Source organism: Capricornis sumatraensis, chromosome 4, assembly GCF_032405125.1.
Source record: "Capricornis sumatraensis isolate serow.1 chromosome 4, serow.2, whole genome shotgun sequence".
NCBI classification, from domain to species: Eukaryota; Metazoa; Chordata; class Mammalia; order Artiodactyla; family Bovidae; genus Capricornis; species Capricornis sumatraensis.
Genome location: NC_091072.1, coordinates 151,835,434 through 151,860,416, shown reverse-complemented (window position 1 = coordinate 151,860,416; position 24,983 = coordinate 151,835,434). Strand labels below are relative to the sequence as shown.

The 24,983-nt window shown below is 41.8% G+C and overlaps 1 protein-coding gene across 3 annotated transcripts in view; it reads right to left on the bottom strand.

Annotated features, from left to right (window-relative positions):
- ERC1 (ELKS/RAB6-interacting/CAST family member 1) overlaps window positions 1-16,761 on the bottom strand; it is a 245,201-nt gene extending 228,440 nt beyond the window's left edge. For all 3 annotated transcript variants that reach the window (XM_068970755.1, XM_068970756.1, XM_068970757.1), the window contains exon 1: window positions 16,093-16,761. In XM_068970755.1, the coding sequence (XP_068826856.1) occupies window positions 16,093-16,761 (669 nt within the window). The remainder of the gene's footprint in view (window positions 1-16,092) is intronic.
- Between the last annotated feature and the right edge of the window lie 8,222 nt (window positions 16,762-24,983).

The window sequence follows — 24,983 nt, the reverse complement described above, 5'->3', positions numbered from 1 at the left end:
CACTAGACAGAGGACAGAGGTTTCAGATCACCCACCAGCTCTTATCCGTTAGAAGTAGCCAGTGGTTCTAGCCTTGGCAGCACATTAGAACTACCTGAAGAGCTCCCTACATGGAGGCCCCAGCCCCAGTTAAACCACAATCTCCAGAGATGAGGGTGAGACCAGGCATCTCTTCCCCCGCCCCCCACTTAAAGTTTCTCAGGTGATGCGGACATGCAGCCAAGGTTGAGAGTCATTGAGCTGGGTTCATCTAGGAAGATCAGAAGACAGACTTAGAGGCTGCCCATGGGTGGGCAACAGTTTTGACATTACTGCATGAGGTTCTTTGTTGCTTAGCCACTCAGTCGTGTCTGAATCTTTGCGACCCCATGGACTGTAGCCCGCCAGGCTCCTCTGTCCGTGGGATTTCCCAGGAAAGAATACTGGAGTGGTTGCCACTTCCTCCTCCAGGAGATCTTCCTGGCCCAGGGACTGATTCTGAGTCTCCTGCGTTGCAGGTGGATCCTTTACCACTGAGCCACCAGGGAGACCCACAGGGAGATTCACTCAGCCAAATACGGGAGACTGACAGGACAGGGGCTTCTGAGGACAAGAATCCCAAATCCCAGCACTACTGAGGGTAATATGCACAAATCTGTTTTACATTTATCTAACCTTCTTTTGGTCAGGAAGGCCCTCCATTGTTTACTCTGACCTGGCAGGTGTTTTTCTAGAGTCAAACACCAAACCTCCAAATACAAACAGAATTTTTACAGAATTAAACTGGCTCAGATTTAGGCTTAGAATTCTCTCCAGTACCTAAGACAATTTCATTCACACCCACCAATGGACAATAGAGACTGAGCAGGAAGGTTAAAACAACCCGACAAGACTGTCCACATGGACCACAAAGTGTATTTAAATAGAAGTTCAAAGTTCAATACTATACTCACAAACAATTTCCACTGTTTTTGGAGTCTCTGTGACACAAATCCATTTCATGTTTATATTCCTTATACTCAGTAAAACTAGATCTAGTCATTCAATATCCTGGACAAACAGACTGCAGTCTCATATACTCATATAAATCTTTTGAGTATGTGAAATTTAAATTTTAAAATCTGTTTTGTAATAAATTGGCCACAAAAAAATATTTACTATACAACATCAAGTGAAAAGCATATTCTTAAAAAAAAAAAAGTAATAAAACTCGTTTTACTCTTGGTAGGACAAAGAAATGATGTTTAATTTTAGGAAGCGACAATGCTTCTAATAAATGAACACTTGGCAAAGAGAGTCACAGTTGAATCTACTTCCTGCCATAAATGCCAACAGTAAGTACATCCAATTTCAAGTTCCTCTGAAACCAAGGAGTGGGCAGGAAAAAGAATCACAGCCAACATGGGGAACACATGGCATTCATTCTTTGAAAAAAAAAGTCAGCAGTGGATTACAACCAGGAGGGGAAGCCATCTGTCACAAGAAAAAGAGGTGGTGGCAGCTCTCAAGGACTCAAACATGCCAGCTCAACCTGGGCAGGGTTGGGGTTTAGATTCTAATTCCAGCTAACGCGTGTAATAAGCAACAGATTTCAAAATGATTAGGGTCAAATTATGGATGGAATAATAAGGGCTTCCCCTCTTGGCTCAGTTGGTAAAGAATCCACCTGCAATGCAGGAGACCGGTTTGATTCCTGAGTTGGGAAGATCTGCTAGGGAAGGGATAGGCTACCCATTCCTGTATTTTGGGGCGTTCCTGGTGGCTCAGCTAGAAAGAATCCGCCTGCAATGCGGGAGACCTGGGTTCTATCCCTGGGTTGGGAAGATCCCCTGGAGAAGGGAAAGGCTACCCGCTCAAGTATTCTGGCCTGGAGAATTCCATGGACTGTATAGTCCCTGTGGTGGCAAACGGTCAGAAACGACTGAGAAAGAAAGAAAGACTGAGCGACTTTCACTTTCACTTCACGTATGGAATGGCTAAGAGGAAGAAAACCCACCAACACTGGAACTCTTGCCTTGCTATGAGGAAGAGCAACAACACAGTAGAGAGAAACCACCCACACCCAAACATCAGGAACAAGTCAACACTTTAACAAATTCAATGTCCCCCAGTATAAAAGTGACTGGCAGTTTTATCTGCATTATAGTTCTAGCCAATAAACATTGGCCTAAAATGAAAAAAGAAAGCAACCTTCCAAATATGAGAGTAAAAGTCAACCCCAAGTCAAAGATCCACCTTCACGACTGCCCCACCCACCACCTAACCCCCTCCAAAGACCCCAGTCACACCCCAAGCCCTGCAGAGCACCAGGATCCCTACTTGGGGACACCAGCTATAAAAAGGTGTATCACTGGGCAATTTAAAAGATTTGAAAAAATGACCTTATTGAAGCATCAGGCCCATCTTCTTTATGGACTGAAAACCCACTAAAATTGACCTCGTACACAGGAGGTCTAGGCTGCAGGACATCACAACACTTGAGTGTTCAGTTCAGTCACTCAGTCGTGTCCGGCTCTTTGTGACCCCACGAATCGCAGCACGCCAGGCCTCCCTGTCCATCACCAACTCCCAGACTTTGCTCAAACTCATGTGCATTGAGTCAGTGATGCCATCCAGCCATCTCATCATCTGTTGTCCCCTTTTCCTCCTGCCCCCAATCCCTCCCAGCATCAGTCTTTTCAGGTGAGTCAACTCTTTGCATGAGGTGGCTAAAGTATTGCAGTTTCAGCTTCACCATCAGTCCCTCCAATGAACACCCAGGACTGATCTCCTTTAGGATGGACTGGATGGATCTCCTTGCAGTCCAAGGGACTCTCAAGAGTCTTCTCCAACACCACAGTTCAAAAGCATCAATTCTTCGGAGCTCATCTTTCTTCACAGTCCAACTCTCACATCCATACATGACCACTGGAGAAACCACAGCCTCGACTAGACGGGCCTTTGTTGGCAAAGTAATGTCTCTGCTTTTGAATATGCTATCTAGGTTGGTCATGACTTTCCTTTCAAGGAATAAGTGTCTTTTAATTTCATGGCTGCAATCACCATCTGCATTGATTTTGGAGCCCCCCAAAATAAAATCTGATACTGTTTCCACATCTATTTCCCATGAAGTCATGGGACCAGATGCCATACTAGATCACCTAACTTGCCTCTTGAGAAATCTGTATGCAGGTCAGGAAGCAACAGTTAGAACTGGACATGGAACAATAGACTGGTTCCAAATAGGAAAAGGAGTACATCAAGGCTGTATATTGTCACCCTGCTTATTTAACTTTTTGCACAGTACATCATGAGAAACGCTGGGCTGGAGTAAGCACAAGCTGGAATCAAGATTGCCAGGAGAAATATCAATAACCTCAGATATGCAGATGATACCACCCATATGGCAGAAAGTGAAGAGGAACTAAAAAGTCTCTTGATGAAAGCGAAAGAGGAGAGTGAAAAAGTTGGCTTAAAGCTCAACATTCGGAAAACACTGTGTTAGTTACCATCATTTTAAAAATTTCAAAATACAGGCGATGTTTAACTTAAGTGTAGCCACTGCTGCTGCTGCTAAGTTGATTCAGTCGTGTCCAACTGTGTGACCCCACAGATGGCAGCCCACCAGGCTCCCCCGTCCCTGGGATTCTCCAGGCAAGAACACGGGAGTGGGTTGCCATTTCCTTCTCCAACGCATGAAAGTGAAAAGTGAAAGTGAAGTCGCTCAGTCGTGTCCGACTCCTAGTGACCCCATGGACTGCAGCCCACCAGGGTCCTCCGCCCATGGGATTTTCCAGGCAAGAGTACTGGAGGGGGGTACTCTTCTCCGAGTATCCTTCTCCGAGTGTGGCCACTAGATCTCTGTTTACTTAAAGAATCTGCCGGCAACGCAGAAGACACAGGAGATGCAGGTTCAATCTGTGGATCAGGAAGATCCCCTGGAGGAGGAAATGGCAACCTACTCCAATATTCTTGCTTGGAGAATCCCATGGACAGAGGAGCCTGGCGGGCTCCACAGGGTCATAGAAGAGTCGGACATGACGAAGCTTGATGAACGACAGAATGTATAAAAGCTGCTTTTGAATATAATACAGTTATTTGTGAAGTTACAACTGGTCACACTAATTTCACTCTAGTCCCTTACTTGTTAATATTCCTTTCCTCATTCAAGTGGCTTTTCAAAATTCACTTCCTCCCTTCAGAGCCTTCTTCCCTAAAAGGAAAACAGTGACTTCCTCTAGAATAGATTCACCTAAATATCCACCTGCTGGTAACTCAATTTTTTTTCAGACTTTGGCTTGCAAAGCGATATTTATTCTATTTTTAAAAAGCTATTACACAACTAAGAGTTCTCATATCGCAACTAAGGTCCAGGGCAGCCAAATAAATAAATAAAATTCAAAAATACCACTACAGTTTTTAATTAAAATATATCTGCATATGTCAACAAAAGATTATCTTTTAATATAATCAATGGCTTGGGAGGTTTCCCTCGTGGCTCTGCTGGTAAAGAATCCACATGCAATGTGGGAGACCTGGGTTCGATCCCTGGACTGGGAAGATCCCCTGAAGAAGGGAAAGGCTATCCACTCCACTACTCTGGCCTGGAGAATTCTATGGACTGTATAGTCCATGGGGTCACAAAGAGTCGGACATGACTGAGCGACTTTCACTGGGAGGTATCATTTCAGTTCAGTTCAGTTGCTCAGTCATGTCCGACTCTTTGAGACCCCATGAATAGCAGCACACCAGGCCTCCCTGTCCATCACCAACTCCAGGAGTTCACTCAGATTCACGTCCATCGAGACAGTGATGCCATCCAGCCATCGATGCCATCCAGCCATCTCATCCTCTGTCGTCCCCTTTTCCTCCTGCTCCCAATCCTTCCCAGCATCAGAGTCCTTTCCAATGAGTCAACTCTTCGTGAGGTGGCCAGAATACTGGAGTTTCAGCTTTAGCATCATTCCTTTCAAAGAAATCCCAGGGCTGATCTCCTTCAGAATGGACTGGTTGGGTCTCCTTGCAGTCCAAGGGACTCTCAAGAGTCTTCTCCAACACCACAGTTCAAAAGCATCAATTCTTCGGCGCTCAGCTTTCTTCACAGTCCAACTCTCACACCTATACATGACCACAGGAAAAACCATAGCCTTGACTAGATGGACCTTAGTCGGCAAAGTAATGTCTCTGCTTTTGAATATGCTATGTAGGTTGGTCATAACTTTTCTTCCAAGGAGTAAGCGTCTTTTAATTTCATGGCTGCAGTCACCATCTGCAGTGATTTTGGAGCTCCAAAAAACAGTCTGACATTGTTATACCTTCTCTCAAAAACAAAATAATAAATATTTATGACAGTGAAGAACACAGTTACTCTCCAAGTTAATAGTTATTCTAATTATACCAAAAATTAGACAATATGGTCCAGAAATGACCTTCCCTTGCTCAAAAGTTCAGTAAGTAGGATGTCAATTAAGTAGACCATTTCAATCAACAAACCTCTGGGAAAAATCTACTGAGTCAAACCAAAAAGTTCATGAATAATGAAGCCATCACTGTTGACTTCATTCTGCTCACTGATAACGTTGGATCAGCTACAGCACAAGGTTACTTCCCTCTGTTCCTGAAAGAATTAAACTAAATGTGAAGCATGGGTGCAGTGTCATGAAGTGCCGTTTGCTTCTTTTTCGTGACCACCAAGTTTAGCAGGAAGGAGCACAGACGTGGAGCACACCTGGGCTTGAATCCTGCCTTTGACACTCTACGGCTGTGTGACCTTGGGCAAGTTCTGTGTTCCCTCTAAGCCTCTGTTTCCACATCAGTAAAATAAAGATAACAGTACCAGGGACTTCTCTGGTAGTCCAGCGGCTAAGACTTCGAGCTTCCCAGTGCAGGGTGCTGGGGTTCGACCTCTGGTCAGGTGCGGCAACTAAGAACCGGCATAGATAGACAGACAGATAACAGTACCTACCTCCAAAGGATTGTTACAATGATAACGCAGGCAGAGCACATAAACAGGGCCTGCTTCTTAGCAAACACCACACAACTATTACTACTTTGAGTGGCAGTGGCTGCGAGTTATCACTACTTATCCTGCTATGTAGACCAGATGTTGGCAAACACTCCCTGTGCGTGGTGAGATGAAATACCTCAGGTTTATCGGAGCACATGGGCTCTGTTTAAAACTACTCAACTACACCGCTGTAGTGGGAAAGCAGGCGTAGACAACAGGCAAATAAATAAGCACGGCTGTGCGCCAATCAATCTTGTTTATGAACACTGAGATTTAGATTTCATGTAATTTTTCACATTCACAAAACATCACTCTACTTTTGATTTTTTTTTTTTTTTCAATCACTTAAAAATGTAAAAACCATTCTTGGCTTGCAGGGGATATAAGAATCCTGTGGGCAGGATTTGGCCCACAGGCTGTGATACAAAACTCCTGGTGTAAATCAGTGAATTTTAAATGCACATCAATGACCAGGTTTCCACCAATCCTTAATAAGGTCATCACGGTAAACTTAAAAGCTGTATTTTCCTGGGGAGGACTGTCCTCTACTCTGTGATGATGCAATTTCAACTCCTTTGGTGTCACAGTGTTTTTCATCTTATAAAATGATGCTAAGAGTGTGGGGTCACTTAAGTTTTTTAACTGTCTTTATTTGACAATCCCATGCCAAGTCTGCCCCCTTCCTGCTTTTTTGCAGGGAGGGTAGCTGTTGTTCATTTCTTATTTTACTGGTGTGTGAGACCCAGGTCTAGAAACTGTTAACCTAAAGCTTTCTGCCTAGTTGAAACAAGAGTAGTGATCGGTATCACTGGCACCTGCTGATATGTAAGCTAATCAAGTCAATCTTCAGCATCTGCTAAGCTGGCCACCTGTGTCTCTCTCCTTGGTCCCTTCTCTTAATGTTAACTCCTTCCCAGAAGCCTTCAGATCCTCTAACATCCATTCTTGTATTTCCTCCTCCAACTAAAACAGACAGGTATTTTAATGTAGTTTTTCACATTTAATGGGCTTCCCTGGTGGGCTCAAACAGAAGAGAGTCTGCCTGCAGTGTGGGAGACCCAGATTCGATCCCTTGGTCAGGAAAATCCCCTGGAGTAGGAAATGGCAACTCACTTCAGCATCCTTGCCTGGAGAATTCTAGGGACAGAGGAGCCTGGTGGGCTACAGTCTACGCAGTCTCAAAGAGTCGGACATGACAAAGCAATTAACACTTTTACTTTCACACTTAATGACTGCACACGTTAATTTTTCAATAAATATTTTAAATGAGTATTTGCATTCCACCCAGCTGTTCTTAGTTGAAAATGCCACCATGGCATTTTACTGGGCTTTGTAACCAGAAAGATGAAGCTGTGTCACTTCCCAGATGTGAGATGTGAACAGAGTACTCTTCTGATATTTAGTTTTCTCACCTATCAGTGAGGACAGTACCACTTCCCTACAGGAGGGCTGGTAGAATTAGAAATAACATACAAAAGAAGCTAGTATGGTATTTGTAAATGCTCTATTTGTTTAGTTGCTAAGTCATCTCCAACTCTTTTGCCAAGCCGTGAACTATACAGCCCACCAGGCTCCTCTGTCCACGGGATTTCCCTGGCAAGAGTAGTGGAATGGGTTGCCATTTCCTCCTCCAGAGGATCTTCCCAACCCAGGGACTGAACCCTCATCTCCTGCATTGGCAGGCGGATTCTTTACAGCTGAGCCACCAGGGAAGCCCAAATGCTCCATAAAAGCAGTTATTATTAACATGTTCACCAGGTTTCTAGAAGTACTCAGAGACGTGTTTGACAGCAGTGTCTGTAAGGCTTCGTTTTCCTGACAGAACTACTACACTACTTTTAAGGGTACAACAGATGACACACAGAAACCAAAGAGAACATCAGACGCAAGGTGACATTTTTTATGTCAGTGAAGTAACAACAGAGATAATGTAAGCAAAGAGCACTTTTTTGTGACATCGTTATATAAAAATTTCAGCTGAAAAAAAAGGAGACAGGACAGAAATAGTTTTAAATAAACACGATGAGTAAATGTAAACATTCTATGTTGCCCATTCTCAAGAATTCTCCATCGTTTCATAAAGGTTAAGTCTTCTTCATACAAAGGCACAGAGTTTAAATTATTTACAGAGGGTTTTAGGTCCAACTAACCAGCCAGAAACTCCTTACCACAGAGAGAAAATAGAGTGGTAAAAAAAATTATTTCCAGCAATATTACATTCCTTTTGGGAAAGCACTCTATAATTCACGGATGAGTCACTGCGGAAATAAAAATCTTAAATAATGGATAAGACTGTAACTGAAAATCCTGAGAGCTAATTACCCTATTCGGCGTTCCTGGTAACTCCTTCAGGAATATTAAGGTTACATTGGTAGTGATTAGTTATCCAAAGGAGACTTCTTATCTATTGTGACCCACTTTCTAGCAACACTGTTCAGGTCCCAGGCTACTGCTTCCCTCTTTGCAGCAGACTGTAAGATACATGCCATACTTCAAAAAATGTTCTACAGTAGTCTCTGAAGTTAAGAAGTATTTGACTTGATTCTAAGTAACATTTATTGCTCTCTATACCTATTATGGGGTTTACCAGGTGGCTCAGTGGTAAAGAATCTGCCTGCCAAGGAAGAGATGCGGGTTCGACCCCTGGGTTGGGAAGATCCCCTGGAGGAGGAAATGGCAACTCACTCCAGTTATCTTACCTGGAGAATCCCATGGATAGAGGAGCCTGGCGGGCTACAGTCCGTGGGATCACAAAGAGTCAGACACAACTTAGCAAGTCAACAACAAATACCTACTGTGCCATTTAGCCTTATCCATGATTTTATACATAGTATCTCCTTTAATCTCATTTCATTATCACAACAATCATAAAAGCATTTTCTCCCTGTGACAACTCATTAAACTCCATGAAAGCTCTTTGCACTTTATATGCAAGCACTGGTTTCAAGCTGCCTACCTGGAAAAGGAGATCGATTGTCAAGCACTTCTCATTCCCAGAAAAGCCTAACTCAGTTACGTGAGTCAATCTCGAACTAGGGCATTAAAATCAAGATGAAGAGACTCTTCAAGAGAATTCCATTAGGAAAACTGGTCAAAACAAGTCAGATAACTGTACAAGAAAGAAAGAATCCCTACAGACCACCTTGTACGACCCTCTGGGGATTACAGATGAGAAAACAGGCCCCTAAAATTTACACAATGTACCCACGGTCGCACAGCTAGTTTACTGACTAGCAGAGCCAGGACAGAAATGAGAATGCAGAAGTCTCCTTTTCTAGAACAGGTGTCCTATCCACTACACCAGTGAGTCTCAAGCTCATCAGACCCAATGCCACCCATCCCCCTTCTTCTAACAAACATTTTGTAATGTGTCCTTTATTATCTCAAAGTAAAATTCATAGATAATAAGCCTACTCTCACAGGCAATCCAAAAAATTAATATAATGCTCTGTGAAAGAGAAAAGTTTTATAAGAAACAAACATGTACATTAACAGGTGAAATGCTGAGACATGGCCACACCAAAAGACAAGGGCACATGCAGAGAGAGACTGTCTGGTGGACATCCTGGTCAACAATGCAATGCTGAAGTCACTTTCTAAAATGATAAAAATTCTATGTTAAGTTCCAAACAAAACAAAGTCCAGTAAAAATATATTTTTTTAAATTAACAGCAAACGTCAAATTTACTGTAAAAGAAAAAAAAAAAAGTACTATCTGCCATCAACTCACACAGTAGTTCCAATGCTGGAAAGTTCAGTGTATACTGAAGATATTCCAGAGATGCTAATGCATTTACACACACTTATGTAGTTAGAAATGGGTTCAGGTCATTAAAAACAGATTTCTCATCTACACCGATTTCTGGGTGAGATGTTTGAAAACCACCTGGAACGAGGGAGGATTTTTCAGAGCAGGACTGCCCTAAGCATCGCAGGGTACCTAGCAATCCTGGGCCCTCTCTACTCTAAATCTAAAAATGCCTTCTGCCTCGAAACCATGCTGGCAGCCAATGTGCCCATGACTTTCGAACAACTGAGGACCAACGTGCTGTTCTTGAAAACAAGCACCTATCACCAAAAACACCCAAAGAAATTCAGGAATTCATCCAATACAACTTAAATAGACTATCTTCTGCCTGCCTCATTTCTTGAAAATGCCCTGTACCATGGGCAGCACGTTTTCACAGAGAAATAAGAAATACACTTCATGAAATTACAAGACAGGAAAGATTGGAGCTTGTTAAAGTATGCTCTGTCCTAGGAGTTTGGCACCTATTCTAAGCTCCTGTGCCCATGATGAGCCATGTGGCAAGAATACATTACTAATTACTCAGATTATCAAATCTACAAAAGAGAATCGAAACTGGGAACATTTTCTGAAGATGTTCTTCTACCTTCTCAGTAGATTTTAAATCTTACACCAGTTTTCACATAGCTCCCAAAGAATGTTGTCCTTTGAAATAGAGTGACTACTATAGGATATTGATAATGTAAACAGTGCAACTGTGTAATAAAAAATTTTAAATACTATGCTTCAACAAAGATTTATCTGTGAGCCCCTTATCAAAGCAATTTTGCTTTCATTTTATTACCACTATCTCAGATCAACAACAGGAATGATATTGGTGTACAGAGAAGATAACACATATATAAATAACTGTCCAAAACTCTTTGCCTCAAACAGAGCAACTAGAACGTACCATAATTGATATTTTTTAACAATGAGTATACCTGAGTTACAGACACATATCTCTTCCTGGATTTTACAAAACATGGAAGAACGCAACATAAATAACGAAGAACCTTAACTTGAAAAACCGTTTCCTTCAGTTATGCTTTCAAGATGCTATGAAACAAAAGATGAAGTTCTCGATCACAAAACTTGACAGCATGGAGGAAAACTTAAGAGATTAACCTTATGCAAAGTGTGTGTGATAAACTGGTGGGCAACAACCTCTTGTCGTATCTTATGCTGGCAGTATCAGAAAATAAAAGTACGTACTTTCTCTTTTTTACCATTCAGAGAATTTAAAAACCAAGTCAAGAGGAAACATACAAAACAACAGGTCTACAGATACACCATGGAACTTCAGCAGAGAAAGCACATATCCTGGGCTCTGTACTCGACAGCAGTTCCTCATCTTAAGCTCAATGGGTATGCCTCAAACACAATGTACGAAACAGAAAGTTACACAACTGTCTCCGTGAGAATGGCTTCATATGCATTGCCTGGCAATACTCTTAGTCTTTAAACTTGAGCTCTGTCTCTTCCAGAATTTTACACTGCCTTCTAAGAGTTAAGCAATAGGAATATAGATTCCCACTGTCAAGGAATTCTTGATGATCTGCTCTCTTTTTCTGAGCAACAAATTATAATGTGCAAGCACCGCTCACAAGACCATTTTTTACGTATGCAGTGATTCTTAAAGACCTTAAGTCCTCCTTTATTTAGGGTTATGGATATTAAAAAGCTCCCACAGAGTGAACAAATTTAAAAATCACAGTTTCAATCAAAAGTCATCACCATTGTTGTTGTTGTTTGGTTGCTAAGTTGTGTCTGACTCCATGGACTGAACGCAGCACGTCAGGCTTCCCTGTCCCCTTCACCATCTCCTGGAGCTTGCTCAAACTCATATCCACTGAGTCAGTGATGCCACCCAACCATCTCATCCTCTGTTGCCTCCTTCTCCTCTTGCCCTCAATCTTTCCCAGCATCAGGGTTTTTCCCAAGGAGTTGGCTCGTTGCATTAAGTGGCCAAAGGATTGGAGCTTCAGCATCAGTTCTTCCAATGAATGTTCAGGGTTGATTTCCTTTAGGATTGACTGGTTTGATCTCCTTGCAGTCCAAGGGACTCTCAAAAGAGTCCTCTCTTGCCTCATCATCTATATTCAAAGATTTCTTTGCAAACATCTCATGGATGTGCACCTTCTTCTCCAGTCCTATAACCCAAATAACTCCAGGCTTTCTGCCGCAAACTCACTTGGTCTCCCTTCCTGCATGCCTGCCTGCCGGCAGCCCTCTCTGCTGATCAGCAATAAAGGCTGCTCCTAAATAATTTTTTGGTTATGTTCTAGGGCAACTTTCCTCCCTCTCTCCCTAGGGCAACTTTCTGTTCCTTTCCTCAAATTCTTCTCTAAATAAGTCATATTAAGAAAGAAGGATCTTTTTAGGATCCTTCTAAAGGATCAGTTTTAAAGGATCAATTAAATTTTACCTCAATAAAGTTGTCACAAAGGGAGAGAGGGAGGGAGAGAGGGACGGAGCGATGCAGGGAGCGGCAACAGAGGAGGGCAGGAGGAGGGGGGCTCTCCATCTCACTCCCGGTGAAGTCCCTGCAGTCATCCTACAGAGCTCAAAGACCCAGGGCACCCACACCACTGTCAGCAGCAATCTGGCCTCCCAGGAACCAGGTCCAGTGGTGGTCAAGCACCGTTCTGTGAAGCTGACTCATCCATCAGATGGATATAGCTCTGTGAGAAAATATATTCCTCCATGCAGCCAGAACCGAAAACCTTCATATTTGCACTCATTTTTCCAGTACTGGCCTTCCAAAAAAAATTTCCCAGTAAAAAAGAAAGAGGGGGAAAAAAACTTCCTTCCTCACAGCTGCCTGTTGAAAACACAGAGCATAAGTAAAATGTCACAAGTCTCTTATTTAGAGTCCCCCACCCAGTCACTTGTTAGAAAGCAGGGTCTCTGGGCCTCTCCAAGACTTACAGAGTACCCGTGACATGATATCAAAGGGAAATGGAACTATGACCTCCCTTGATCAACAGCAGTGTAACTAAAACAACTCGGTGTACTAAGTGCATTTTCTGGTTTCTTTGGCACAAAAGAATAAAAAACGGGTTTCCCAACTCATATTTAAGCTGCCACCTGCAAAGACTGTGTAAATAAGCAGACACATAAAACCAATTCCATCACTGAGACCAAATCCCACATGGCACTGCACTGTGAACTGTAAGGGAGAAGGGGAAAGAGAGACTGCAGTCCTCCAGCAAATTCTACTTCCTCACAGATAAGCCTTATCGGGCATTTATACATACATACCTTTTTTTTTTTTAAATTAGATTCACTGGATCGTTTTTCTTAACACTCCCCTACATCCCAGGTAAGCAAATTTACCAGCTCTACAAGAAACCAATTTGCCATCTCATTCATGTACCTCTGCACAAGACAAAGTCCAGTGGACGGGTAGCTTCTATTTCTATAAGCTGGACAAATTCTGCTTCCCAAAAGGATTGTTAATTTCCCAAAAGGAGCATATCTATCTTACATTTAATTTTCTCAGGGCATCTCACACAGTGCCTCTAATACATCTCATTTCTTCAACACCAGAAAAGATCAAATCTATCTGAAAAAATAGACTGTAATACAGATTTATCCACAGTACTCTGAAAAATCATTCATAATTCATCTCTATGTTACAACAGGATGAGCAGAAAGAAAAGTTAAACGAACAGTCCAAGACAGAGATCCCATATTTTCAAATCAGACTTTAAATGATAGGGAAACAATTAGCAACCCTATGGAAATACTGATTTAAATTCAAATAATGGCTTTCCCCATGTGACAAATCAAGGCAGAACCTAATATTATTAAAATGCTAACAGTTACCAGGGTCCAAGGAGTGAGAACAAATGACAAAGCAAAGATTTACAGATAGTAAGTCTCTCTTGCTGTCTACACAAATAAAATCAAACTCCAAAAGAAAAAAAAAAATAGAACAAAACATTAAACTCACCTGCTACACTGTAATTTTTAAAAAATTACTCTGATCACACAAAATGCCAATGAAAGTGATTTAAAACAATTATTTTTCAAATAAGCTTCCAACTCAACTCAACATGTAGGAATATTACAAGGAAGGCATTATAAGCAAAAAAGGAGTATGACAATATCTTATTAGATACTGATTAGAACAAAATTAAAAAATATAAATCATCCAAAGCCTTAGTTTTGTAGTTCAACCAAGCTCACAGCTGGATTTTTATTTTATTCTCCATCAAATAAATACACCAAAACCCTTCCTCACTCCCAATTTAAGAAAAAGAAAAGACCTTTCCCGTGAAAACATATATTGTTCCATTTCTCCAACTACCAGTACTTGACAGTTGAGTTACAAGAGGAGTATGAAACATAAAAACAACCGGATGTTCATTTTTGAAACAATCTTCTAAAAGGACTTCATAACAATGAACTGTACACATCAGGCTATTCTAAACAAACGTGTTTTTTTCATTTGATAGGATTCTAGACCAAGATCTCTATGGTCCAATCAGATCAAACATCGAGAATGTATCTAAATCCCCAATCTCAAACTGAAATGGGGAAATTTGTTTAATTACTGTAAATCCTATTAAACCAATCTTCTTTGTAAAGTGGAAATCTCCAGCCTCTGAGGGCTGCAGAGGGTGTGATGAATGCAGAGTTTAATTAGGGCCCAGACTGGCTCACTGTAATCTATTCATTAGCATTCTCAATTCTCTATATCTCACTGCTGTGTTTCACTTTACTTTAAAATTGCACCCTTCGTTTTTTGGAGCAAAGTTATACAATTTTAGGATTGTGTGGTAATTACAGTGGGTGCAGGAAGAATCTGTTCCTGCCAACACGGGTGTTTAATTAGGGCAAGGGGCGGAATCCAGATAAGGCAGTGTTCACCCTCCTTCAGCGCATATGGTATTTTTGGCACCCGAACCCTGTGGACTGTTTCACGTCCACTGGACTCAAGTGCCAAGTTCCCACCATAGTCATTTCGAAAGATTCGAATATTTTGCCTTTGAATGTAGCTTGATAATTAGAAAGGTTACTGTCATTTGCTTTTTATCCACACAGCTTTTAAATACAGGCATAATTCGCTGCCTGAATTATTTGAAAATAAAGAAGTAAGCCAATAATTTTTTTCCTCGTAAATACGGACTTTTTCAGGTTGGTCGATGATAAAAACCATCTTGGTGATGGGCATATTTTCAGCACTAACAGAAAGGTATATTGATGGCTAGTTAACTCAAGGATAAATTCAATAATATCAATTTAACATTCAACTTCTACCAAAGTCTAATTTATATCTCATATATAACCAATCATATCAAGCTGCCTTTCTTCCACCTAAAATCCTCAAATTTGACCAATTAAAGAATTTTTCTTTAAAAAAGACTCAGAAGTTAAACTTTCCTATAAATGTCAACAGAAAGAACTGCTACTCCTTGTTGGTACTTAATAAATATTTACATCATCAACTTTTTAAATTAATTTCCGTCCTCCGGTACTGTCAACACAGATTTGCCTTGTGGTGGTTTTATTAAGGTTGACTTTTTGTGGCTCAGCTGGTAAAGAATCCACCTGCAATGGGGGAGACCTGGGTTGGAAAGATCCCCTGGAGAAGAGAACAGCTATTCTGGCCTGGAGAATGCCATAGACTATATAGTCCATGGGGTCACAAACAGTCGGACACACTGAGCGACTTTCACTTAAAAAAAAAATTGCTATGATAAATCTCAGCCTTTCCTGGTAGCTCAACTGGTAAACAATCCGCCAACAATGCAGGAGACCCCAGTTTGATTCTTGGGTCAGGATATCCCCTGCAGAAGGGACAGGCTACACACTCCAGTATTCTTGGGCTACCCTGGTGGCTCAGATGGTCAAGAATCCACCTGCCATATGGAGACCTGGGTTTGATCCCTGGGTAGGGAAGATCCTCTGGAAGAGGGCATGGCAACCCACTCCAGTATTCTGGCCTAGAGAAGCCCCATGCACAGAGGAGCCTGGCAGACTCACAGGGTCACGAAGAGTCAGACACGACTGAGTGATAAGCACACACACACGGTAAGTCTTACAGCATGTGGCAAAAGTACTTTCTCCCAAGAACAGAAAAGAGAAAACGTGTGCTGAAAGGAAAGACAGGAAGAGAAAGAGAAGCAAAATGGGAAAGAACGATGAGCAAGCAGACACGGTGACCAGAAAAAATTAAGGCACAGAGCCAGACTGGAAAAGGCCAAGAAATGGGGGCGCAAAATACAGCACTAAGAGAAACAGGGAAAACGGAAAGAAACGAACCCAGAAGAGAAAAATCGTCTCATCTGCATTAACTGGTTCATTCACACCAGAACACACGGGAACTAACCTGGTTCTCCTCCTGCACTACTCTGTACTGCTCCTTCCAGACAGTGATTTTGGAAGCTTCATCCTTCCTCAGGGCTCGCTCCTTCTTCAGCTCCGGGCTCCAGAAGGTCTTGATACTGTTCATCGAGGAACTTAACTTGCTCTCCTTGACCTCCACGTCCTTCCGTAAGAGGTCGTTTTCCCTCAGCACCTCCTTGAGCTGCGTCTGCAGATCCATGATGGTGTTATCTCTGGCCTGACGGAGGGAGTGAGGAACGGTGGAGGCCATGCTCACTGGAGGCAGGTGGTGCTCCCCAAACGCTATGGTGTCGCTGGCGACCCCGCTGCTCGCTATGTTGGGGCTACTGCCCATAGCGGTCATCCGCACGCCGTAAGGCAGACGGCCGCCGGATCGGCCGAGGGTCATGGTGCTCTTGGGTGTCTCTGAACCCATGTTCTCGTGGTCACTTAGGTACATGGGGCCGGAAGTGGCATAGGCAGCATTGAGGGATTGGATGTTCTCCATGGAGAGGGTCTTCCCACCGCCACCTCCAACGCTGCTTCCAGAACTCCCTCCGGTGCTGTTAGTTCGCCGATGACCCAGGCGAGGGGAACGTGGAAGTCGAGGGGACCGCCCCGGGCTCTGGGCGCTCGGTTCCACCTTCCCCACTGAGCGGGCACTTCCATACATGGCTGCAAGATGGGTTCAGGAGCTGGGAAAGGTATGCAGCAGAAAGCAAAACACGGAACTCTGGGAGGCTGTGCTACGGCTCTAAGTCGGCTTAAGGCTCATCAGAAGTATCAGGCCCTCGCTGTCCAACCAGAAGAAACAGCTCATGCCATTATCTGTAATGGAAAGTACTCCACGTTAGCTCTTGCAGGAGGAAACATCTCCCCTCGCAGACACTTTCACTGGCCCCACTTGAGGATTTCCCCTTTCATCATCTGCTGACTGGTGCATTTGTTCACAGCACAACTTACTTCTCAGTAAGCTCATTCCTAAAACATCCAACACGTCTCAGAACGGAACACCGAAACCACACCAAGCAAATGGAAAAAAGAAATAAGGGGCATAAAGACTGGCAAGAAGAAGATAAAACTCAATGTTTCAACATATCATTTTCTAACTGGAAAATCCAAGGTCATCAACTGACAAAGACAGGATTCAACAAACTACTTACCCACAGATCAACATATAAATATGGACACTTTACAGTCCATTAGCAATAAAAGTTAGAAAATACAATTTTTCAATTCCATTCACAATAGCAGCAAAACCATAAAAATGCTCTGACATAAATCTAACAAAAATGTGCAAGAAATTTTTGGAAAAACTCTAAAACTTTCCTGAACAAAAGGAAAGTTATCCATGTTCACAGACGAGAAGACAAACACTGTCGAGGTGTCGTTTCTTCTCCAGCTCCTCCACGTGTCAATGAAAATCCCTTCAAGACTCCTCACATAACCTGACAAACTAACTCTATAATTCAAATGGGAGAGAAAGGCACAACAACCACCAAAACAATCTGAAACAGAAAAACAAAGGAAGATGTCCCCTAAATAGCAAGATATTGATACACTATAGGTCCATGATCCTTTATTTACAATGCAACAATTTTTTAAACTCTGAAAATAAGTCTTTTTTTCCCCTCTCTAACTATTTAGCAGCAATATCTGGCATGATCTTATATGAGGTCACTTATCACTTATAAGTACCTCACCTAGTGTTAATTATTCATACACTTCACTGAGAAAACGACATGCACGATTACAGGACACTGCATAACGCCCACTGGACATTGTGGAGAAAAAACCTGGACTCCAAAACCACATCTGAACCCTGGGATTTCTCATAAGGCTCAAAGACTTTTAAAGCTATAGTGATTAAAACTGTACAGAACTGGCCCAAGAATAGAATCTAAATTATACATGAGAGTATAGCACATGCTAAAAGTAACATTTCAAAACAGTAAGGAAAGGATAAATCATTCAATAAATGGAGTCTGAACAACTGGTGCCTGAGAAAAAAATAAGTTACATTTTACTTCACACAGTACAGAGAAATAAATTCTACGTACATTAAAGATATAAAATTTTAAACTATTGAAAGTACTAGAAGAAAACTTACTGTGTAAGAAAACTTACACAAGGAATATCCCTGTGAATTTGAGCAATGGTAGGACTTCTTAATTAAGAAACAAAAGGCAAAAATACATAAAGAAAAACAACGAATACACTCAATTATGTCAAAATGACAAAGTATACCAAAAATGAAAAGAAAACCCAAACTCTTGGTGAAAAAATATCTAACATATATATAAAGATTTGTATAGACTTCCCTGGTGGTGCAGATGGTAAAGCGTCTGTCTACAATGCAGGAGACGCGGGTTTGATCCCTGGGTTGGGAAGATACCCTGGAGAAGGAAATGGCAATCCACTCCAGGACTATTGCCTGGAAAATCCCATGGACAGAGGAGCCTGGTAGGCTACAGTCCAGATTTATATACAAAATATATAAAGAATTCCTACATGTGAAATGCCAAATCTGAACATCAGTGGTTAGAGGCAAGAAGAAATTCTGAGGTTGGGGGGAAATGTCTGTGGAGGCTCTTAGCTTCACTTATAAAGCTTTATCCCCACAATGCACAAATACTTGAATTTTTTAATAGGAAAATATGTTCATATTCTAAAGTATAGTAACTAAGACAAAATTTAAACACACATAACATAGCCATCTATTGTACACTTCACTCAAACATAAAACAATACAGATCTAAACTAGATCTCTATCATTTCTTAACAGCATTCTACCAAAGAACTGGCTTAAGTCAAGTAACAGACTTCAACATATTAAATAATATTTTAGTAAGCAACTGAAAATACAATCCAAGTAAATCACATAGTCAAAAATAAGATTTTGAAGTGTCTATATAGTCTAGCCAAACTCAAACGAGTTAAAGAGCTTCAGAAATGCGAATACACTGGCAATCCCATCTCCACTTTGGTGATCCAGTAAAGACAGCCCTGAGGTAACAATAAGCAGGACAGGAAACACACACTCTTGTCTCAGAAATAGCAACAGGACACCAAGTTCAGACACTGCAATACTCTGCTAGTAACGTTAGGAAATTCCTTCCCAGGAGGAACCTAGCTCAGGAAGCAAAAGTCTGGACTATAGCGTAGGTGATAAACAGTAATCGACATACTACTGCTCAAGCGAATTCATCTTCATGATCAAAGAGGTTTGCAAAGTTTTTTCTCTTTAAAGTAATCTGAATATTGCTTAAAACAAGAGAGCTGCTCATTACCCAAAGCCCCTTAAATGATAACAAAAGCTAACGCATAGTAAATGTTTGCCATATGTCAGGCACTGTGCTAAGAATTTTATAAGATTTAATTTAATATTTATAAGGCCCCTTGCTGTTGTTGATTAGTCACTGAGTCGTGTCTGACTCTTTGCGCCCCCATGGACTGCAGCATGCCAGGCTCCTTTGTCCACGGGATTTCCCAGGCAAGAATACTGGAGTGGGGTGCCATTTCCTTCTCCAGATCTTCCCGACACAGGGACTGAACCCACGTCTCCTGCATTTGCAGGTGCATTCTTTACCACTGAGCCACCGGGGAAGCCTCCTACAACACAGGGGCTACCATTACCTCCATTTTACAGATGAAGAAAGTGAGGCCTATGGGTGTTGAGTGACTCATCTCAAGTTACACAGCTTTTAAGAGGTAGAGCCAAGATCTGAATTTAGGGCATCTAATTCTAGAGCCCTGGGTGCTCCCAACTATGACACTGTGCTTATCTGCCATCATCTGCTCATCTCAACTGTCCAGTATCAAGGCAGTGTGTCCTGCTAATCTAGGACTCTAAACCTAAACTTTAAGACATACCTTAGGTATTCTAGGGTGTAATGCTTAAATAATCATATTTATCCCTCTATTAAGGAGAAATTCTTCTTTAAAAGATGGTGGGTAGAAGAACAGAATCAGGAAAACTAACAAAGAGCAGTAATTCAGTCTCAGGAATCGTGCCACCAGTACTTTGAAGTTGTCACGCTCAAAAAAAAATTCCCAGCTGTACTTTGGTGCAAAACCCTATTGTCCTGTAGTTGAGTAACTAAATCACACTAAAGAGGCTGAGATCCAGGAGCACAAATCCACGTCGAGTGTTCAACGTGAGCAGGCACACTCCCGAGTTTCAAGCCACTTTCAGACCCAAAACGGCATTTGCACGTGGAGTCTTTGTTACTATTAGAATTGTATTCATTTCTAGAAACACCACAAAAGAAGAAAACCCACTAGCTCTGTCTAAAGGCCTCATTCTGGCTTTCTAATATGAGCTTCAGGGAAGACAGTGTTTAAAAAACTCAAATTTCTTTTAAAAATATGCCAGATCCACAACCACAAGATAATAATCCTTGTACTTTATAACAAACAGCTGACACACACATAAAAAAAAATGTGACCAAGAAAAAAAAATTAAGCCATATGATCCCATTTATATAAAATTCCAGAAGGAATCTATTAGGACAGAAAGCGAATCAGTATGTGCCTGGGGCTGGGGGTTGAGCAATGGATTATGAAGATGGATCAGGGATCATGGAGGGATAGAGGAAACTTCCGTGGTGACAAAATGTTCACTATCTTGACTGGGGTGAGGCTTCCCAGGGGTACACAGGTCAAAATTCAAACTGCACATTTTAAATATGCTCAGGATGTTGCACATAAATTATACCACAAAAGCTTGAAAAAAATACTTTCACGTTCCAAACTCCCCTGCCCTGAATTAATCCAAAGAAACACCTTCTCTGATTACCTACCTGGCTTCCTGACTGCTGCTGGGGAAAAAAACAAAAACACATGTGCAGCTGTTCAGTTTGAGCCTATGATAAACTGGCCCAAAGTTCTCCGAGCCCCTTAGCTTGCTTCCTATCCAATATTTTGTTAGCTCCCTATCCTGTATCTGCTGTGGTTACTTCATACCTCTTCACTCTACTCATCAGACAGCACACAGGAGGCTTCTGGGTCAGAGACAAAGAATTTTACTACTCACAGCACAGCCAGCACTATGAGCATCTTACCCACCCACTTGAAGTCCCACAAGGTGGCACCATGGGGCCCGGGCAGACACGACACATGCAGCGGGTCCGCAGAGGAACACGGAGTTCAGGGAGGCCGCCACCTGACAGTAAGCCCGCCACCTGACAGTAAGCAAGCCTGGTCTCCCCCCGCGCGAGGCACTGCCTCACCCCTCGAGGTGGCTTGCTGCAAACACGATGCTGAGACATGCCTTTTCTGAATCCAGTAAATTTTCAGGAAACAGAGTATTGTTTCCCGAAACTTTTGTTTCAGGTGTGTGCATGAACACACATGTACACACTGGATCACAATGTAAAGTTCTTGTTGTAAACCATTGCCAGAATGGTCCTCTAACAATGCCCAGATGAAGAGCAACCAGGACCTTGCACTCAGGGCGTGCAGGAAAGAAGAGACACATGGAGGACACGCCCTCCTGACAAGTACCCCATGGTATTTTAAGGTACCCGCCTAAATCATCTGCTACTCCTTCCTTCAAGAGGGGAGGCAAAACTCCTCTGTGTACCACCAGTCTTAAAGGATTTGCTTCTGACAACATATCACTTCCAAAATGCACTCATAAAGACACAGAGGCTTCTGTCCTGGTCACTCTCTTGGGTCTCTGGCTCTGGGGGGAGTTAGCCCCCATGCTGTAAGGGTATTCCAGTTACCCTACAGAGAGCACCAACAGCCATGTGAGCAGGCCTGGAAAGGGACCCTCCGACTCCAGTCAAGCCTTCAGACGACTGCAACCTCAAGAAACACCCTAAGCCAGATCCACCCAGCTGTGCTCTTCATAAAAACATCATTTAGTCGCTAAGTTGTAGCCTATTCTTTTGTGACCCTATGGATCGTAGCCACCAGGCTCCTCTGTCCATAGGATTTCCCAGGAAAAATACTGGAGTGGGGTACCATTTCCTTCTCCAAAAACTGTGAGATGATGTGTTTCTTCTCTTAATCCAGTTAAGTTTTTAGACAACTCTTTACGTAAGAGATAACTAACACAGACAGTATTGTTTCCTGAAACTTGTTTGGGGTGTGTGTGAACACACATGCGCACAATGGATCACAATTTAAAGTGCATGTTGTACACCACTGCCAGAATGGTCCTCTAACACAATGATTTCCCAAGTAAGTCAGACTCCCTGCTCCCCTCAAGCCCACAAGGTGACACAGGGAGGCCCAAACAGGAGATGCGTACTATCTTCACACCACATTACTTGCTTTTTCATTGTGCATTCTCACAAAGGTATAGTATAGCGTTTTCCAGAGGCTACATGATGGCTAATGGAATGTGTAGTCCTATGCTTTTAAATTTTCTCAGTTTTACTGTCTAATATGGTAAACAGTAATGGATACAGCCCACATAAAAAAAGCTATTTAGAGTCTGCATAATTTATAAGAGTGCAAACAGATGCTGGAACAAAAAAAAACAACTGGGAACCACTGCTCTAAAATTTAAACATGACGTAATCACACACACCTACATGCTTCCTGTGATGGCATCCCAAAATAAGAATCTAAACTCCCTGGCACTGCAGACAAAACATTTCACGATCTGGGCCCTGCCTGCCTCTCTAAAGATGGGTCACTTCTTAACCACTCTCCTTTTCCGTGTGACAACCATTCTCAGCTAACCCGCGATTTCCTGAAATACCATCCTCTCTTTTGTTTCCAGGAGCTGGTTCTTCCCCATCAACTAGCTTCTTACAACTCATTCTTCCAAACTAAGCTTAGTAATCACAATCCTATACAAACCCTTAAACCCCTGTCTAATTTAGGCGCCCCTCTTAAGGTACCAAGGGCTTTTAAAACAATACATTTACTATGTTTTAGTTAATTAACTACTTTCCTTACAGGCAAAGGAGTGTCTTATCTCCAAAACCCACTGCCGTGCCTAAAACAAGTAAACAAAAGTGTCTGCTAACTCCACAGGTTAACCTAAATTCTAATAAAATTCATTAACATAGTTCTTATACATTCAAGAGGTAGTGATAATCTTGAAATGAGTTTATGGAAACGGCAAATAAAAGCAATTAAGACAACTGTAAAGAAAACTTGTCATTTCCTTCATATTAACAAATCTCATTTTTAATTTTAACCAAATTCCATAAACTGACAACCTTCTCTATGTGCACTGTGATGTATTTTTGTCCTCTCATATTATGCCCTGAAAATCACAAACACCAAGCTCTGAAAGAATGAACTTAATTTTTAAAACAATGAAGTCACTTTTTATTTATTTATTTGGGGGCTATGCTGGGTCTTCGTATCTTATGAGATCTCTCAATCAAGCAAACGGCAACTAAAGGTTAAATCAGAATAAAAAATGTGGTATCCTGCTTCTGTAATTATAAAATTTTTACAAATCTTATTGCTTTTAATAATTCATTTCTATTCTAAAAACCCTTCTACACATGGGGGGCAGGATTTGAGTTTTTCTCCCTTAGCTCTTTCGTACAGTTCCTTCTAAAAAACATCCATCTTAACTGCTAAGAAGAAAAGTGCTTTTTCTCTCCCTTAACCAGAATATATAGATGGCCATAAAGAAGCAGTGATAGTGAGAATAATCCACTCTGATACCCCAAAAGGAATAAGGGGAATAAATGCTGCTGAGACAAAGCAGAACATGGAAGGTACAAGAGGCCAATTCTTTGTCACCTAAGGTTTTTCTTAACATTTTAAATCCTACTTCTCATAGTCACTACTATATTTCTGTGAGTTCTTAAAACAGCAGCAACAAAACGGAGTTTAGACCTGGCCACTACTATATATTCATACCATGAAGCTTGTCATCTAGGTCAGGAAAACCATAAAGAGAAGAATACTGGAAAATCCCAGGATCATTGCTCCCTACAAGAAAAGCATTGGTTCAAAAATCTATATACATGCTGAGAAAGAACACCCACCCCCCAAGTCCAGCTCCAGCCCACATACAAATACATACGCACTGAGAATCCTGGAGTCTAACCAGGGGCCTAAGAGTGAAACACTAACACACACGACAGTCGTGTGCTAGCCTTCCATGCTCACTCTTCCTGCAAACAGTGCGGGCATCACAGCCGCCCTCACCCTCTCCTTGCAGATTAAAGGATGGTAACAGCGCTCCACATTCTGAGTCCCCAGAGGAGCACCAAGTACTCATAAATCAAAGGAGGGCAGAAAACCCTCCAACACAACACAGTAACCCACCTCCAGTTAATGACAGCTGGAGAGGCTGACACACATGTGCTAGCAGGCATTTATAAGGGGAACTAGAAAACACCCGCCCGTTGGCTAAAGCTTTACGTATGGAATCTGACCCAAATCTCAAAATTACTAGTCCAGCCTGCTGTGATGAGTTACACTATTACTAAGTGGCATCAACTATCAGAAAATGAGTAGAGTGTTTTAAAAGGCTGTATTTCAACATTTTAAAAAATGATATATAGTTAGTTGATTTACAGTATTGTTAGTTTCACATGTATAGCACAGTGATTCAGTTATACACACACACACACATATACTCTTTTTCAGATTCTTTTCCCTTCCAGGTTATTACAAAATATTGAGTTCCTCGGCTATACAGTTGGTCCCTGTTGATTATCTATTTTATATATAGTAGTGTGTATGTTAATCCCAAACTAATTTATTCCTCCTCCGCAACTTTTAAGATTCTGTTCATTTTGTTCAAGGGTTAAAAATGTCACTAGGGACAAGAAATGTGCTGCTATATTAAGCCCTCTATTAAAAGACTAACAACAGACCAAAATTTTAAAATCCAATTCAAGTACAATTTGGTGGAATCTATCAAATTTTAAATGTGCATACTCTCTGACCTAGAAGTCTTGCTTCTAA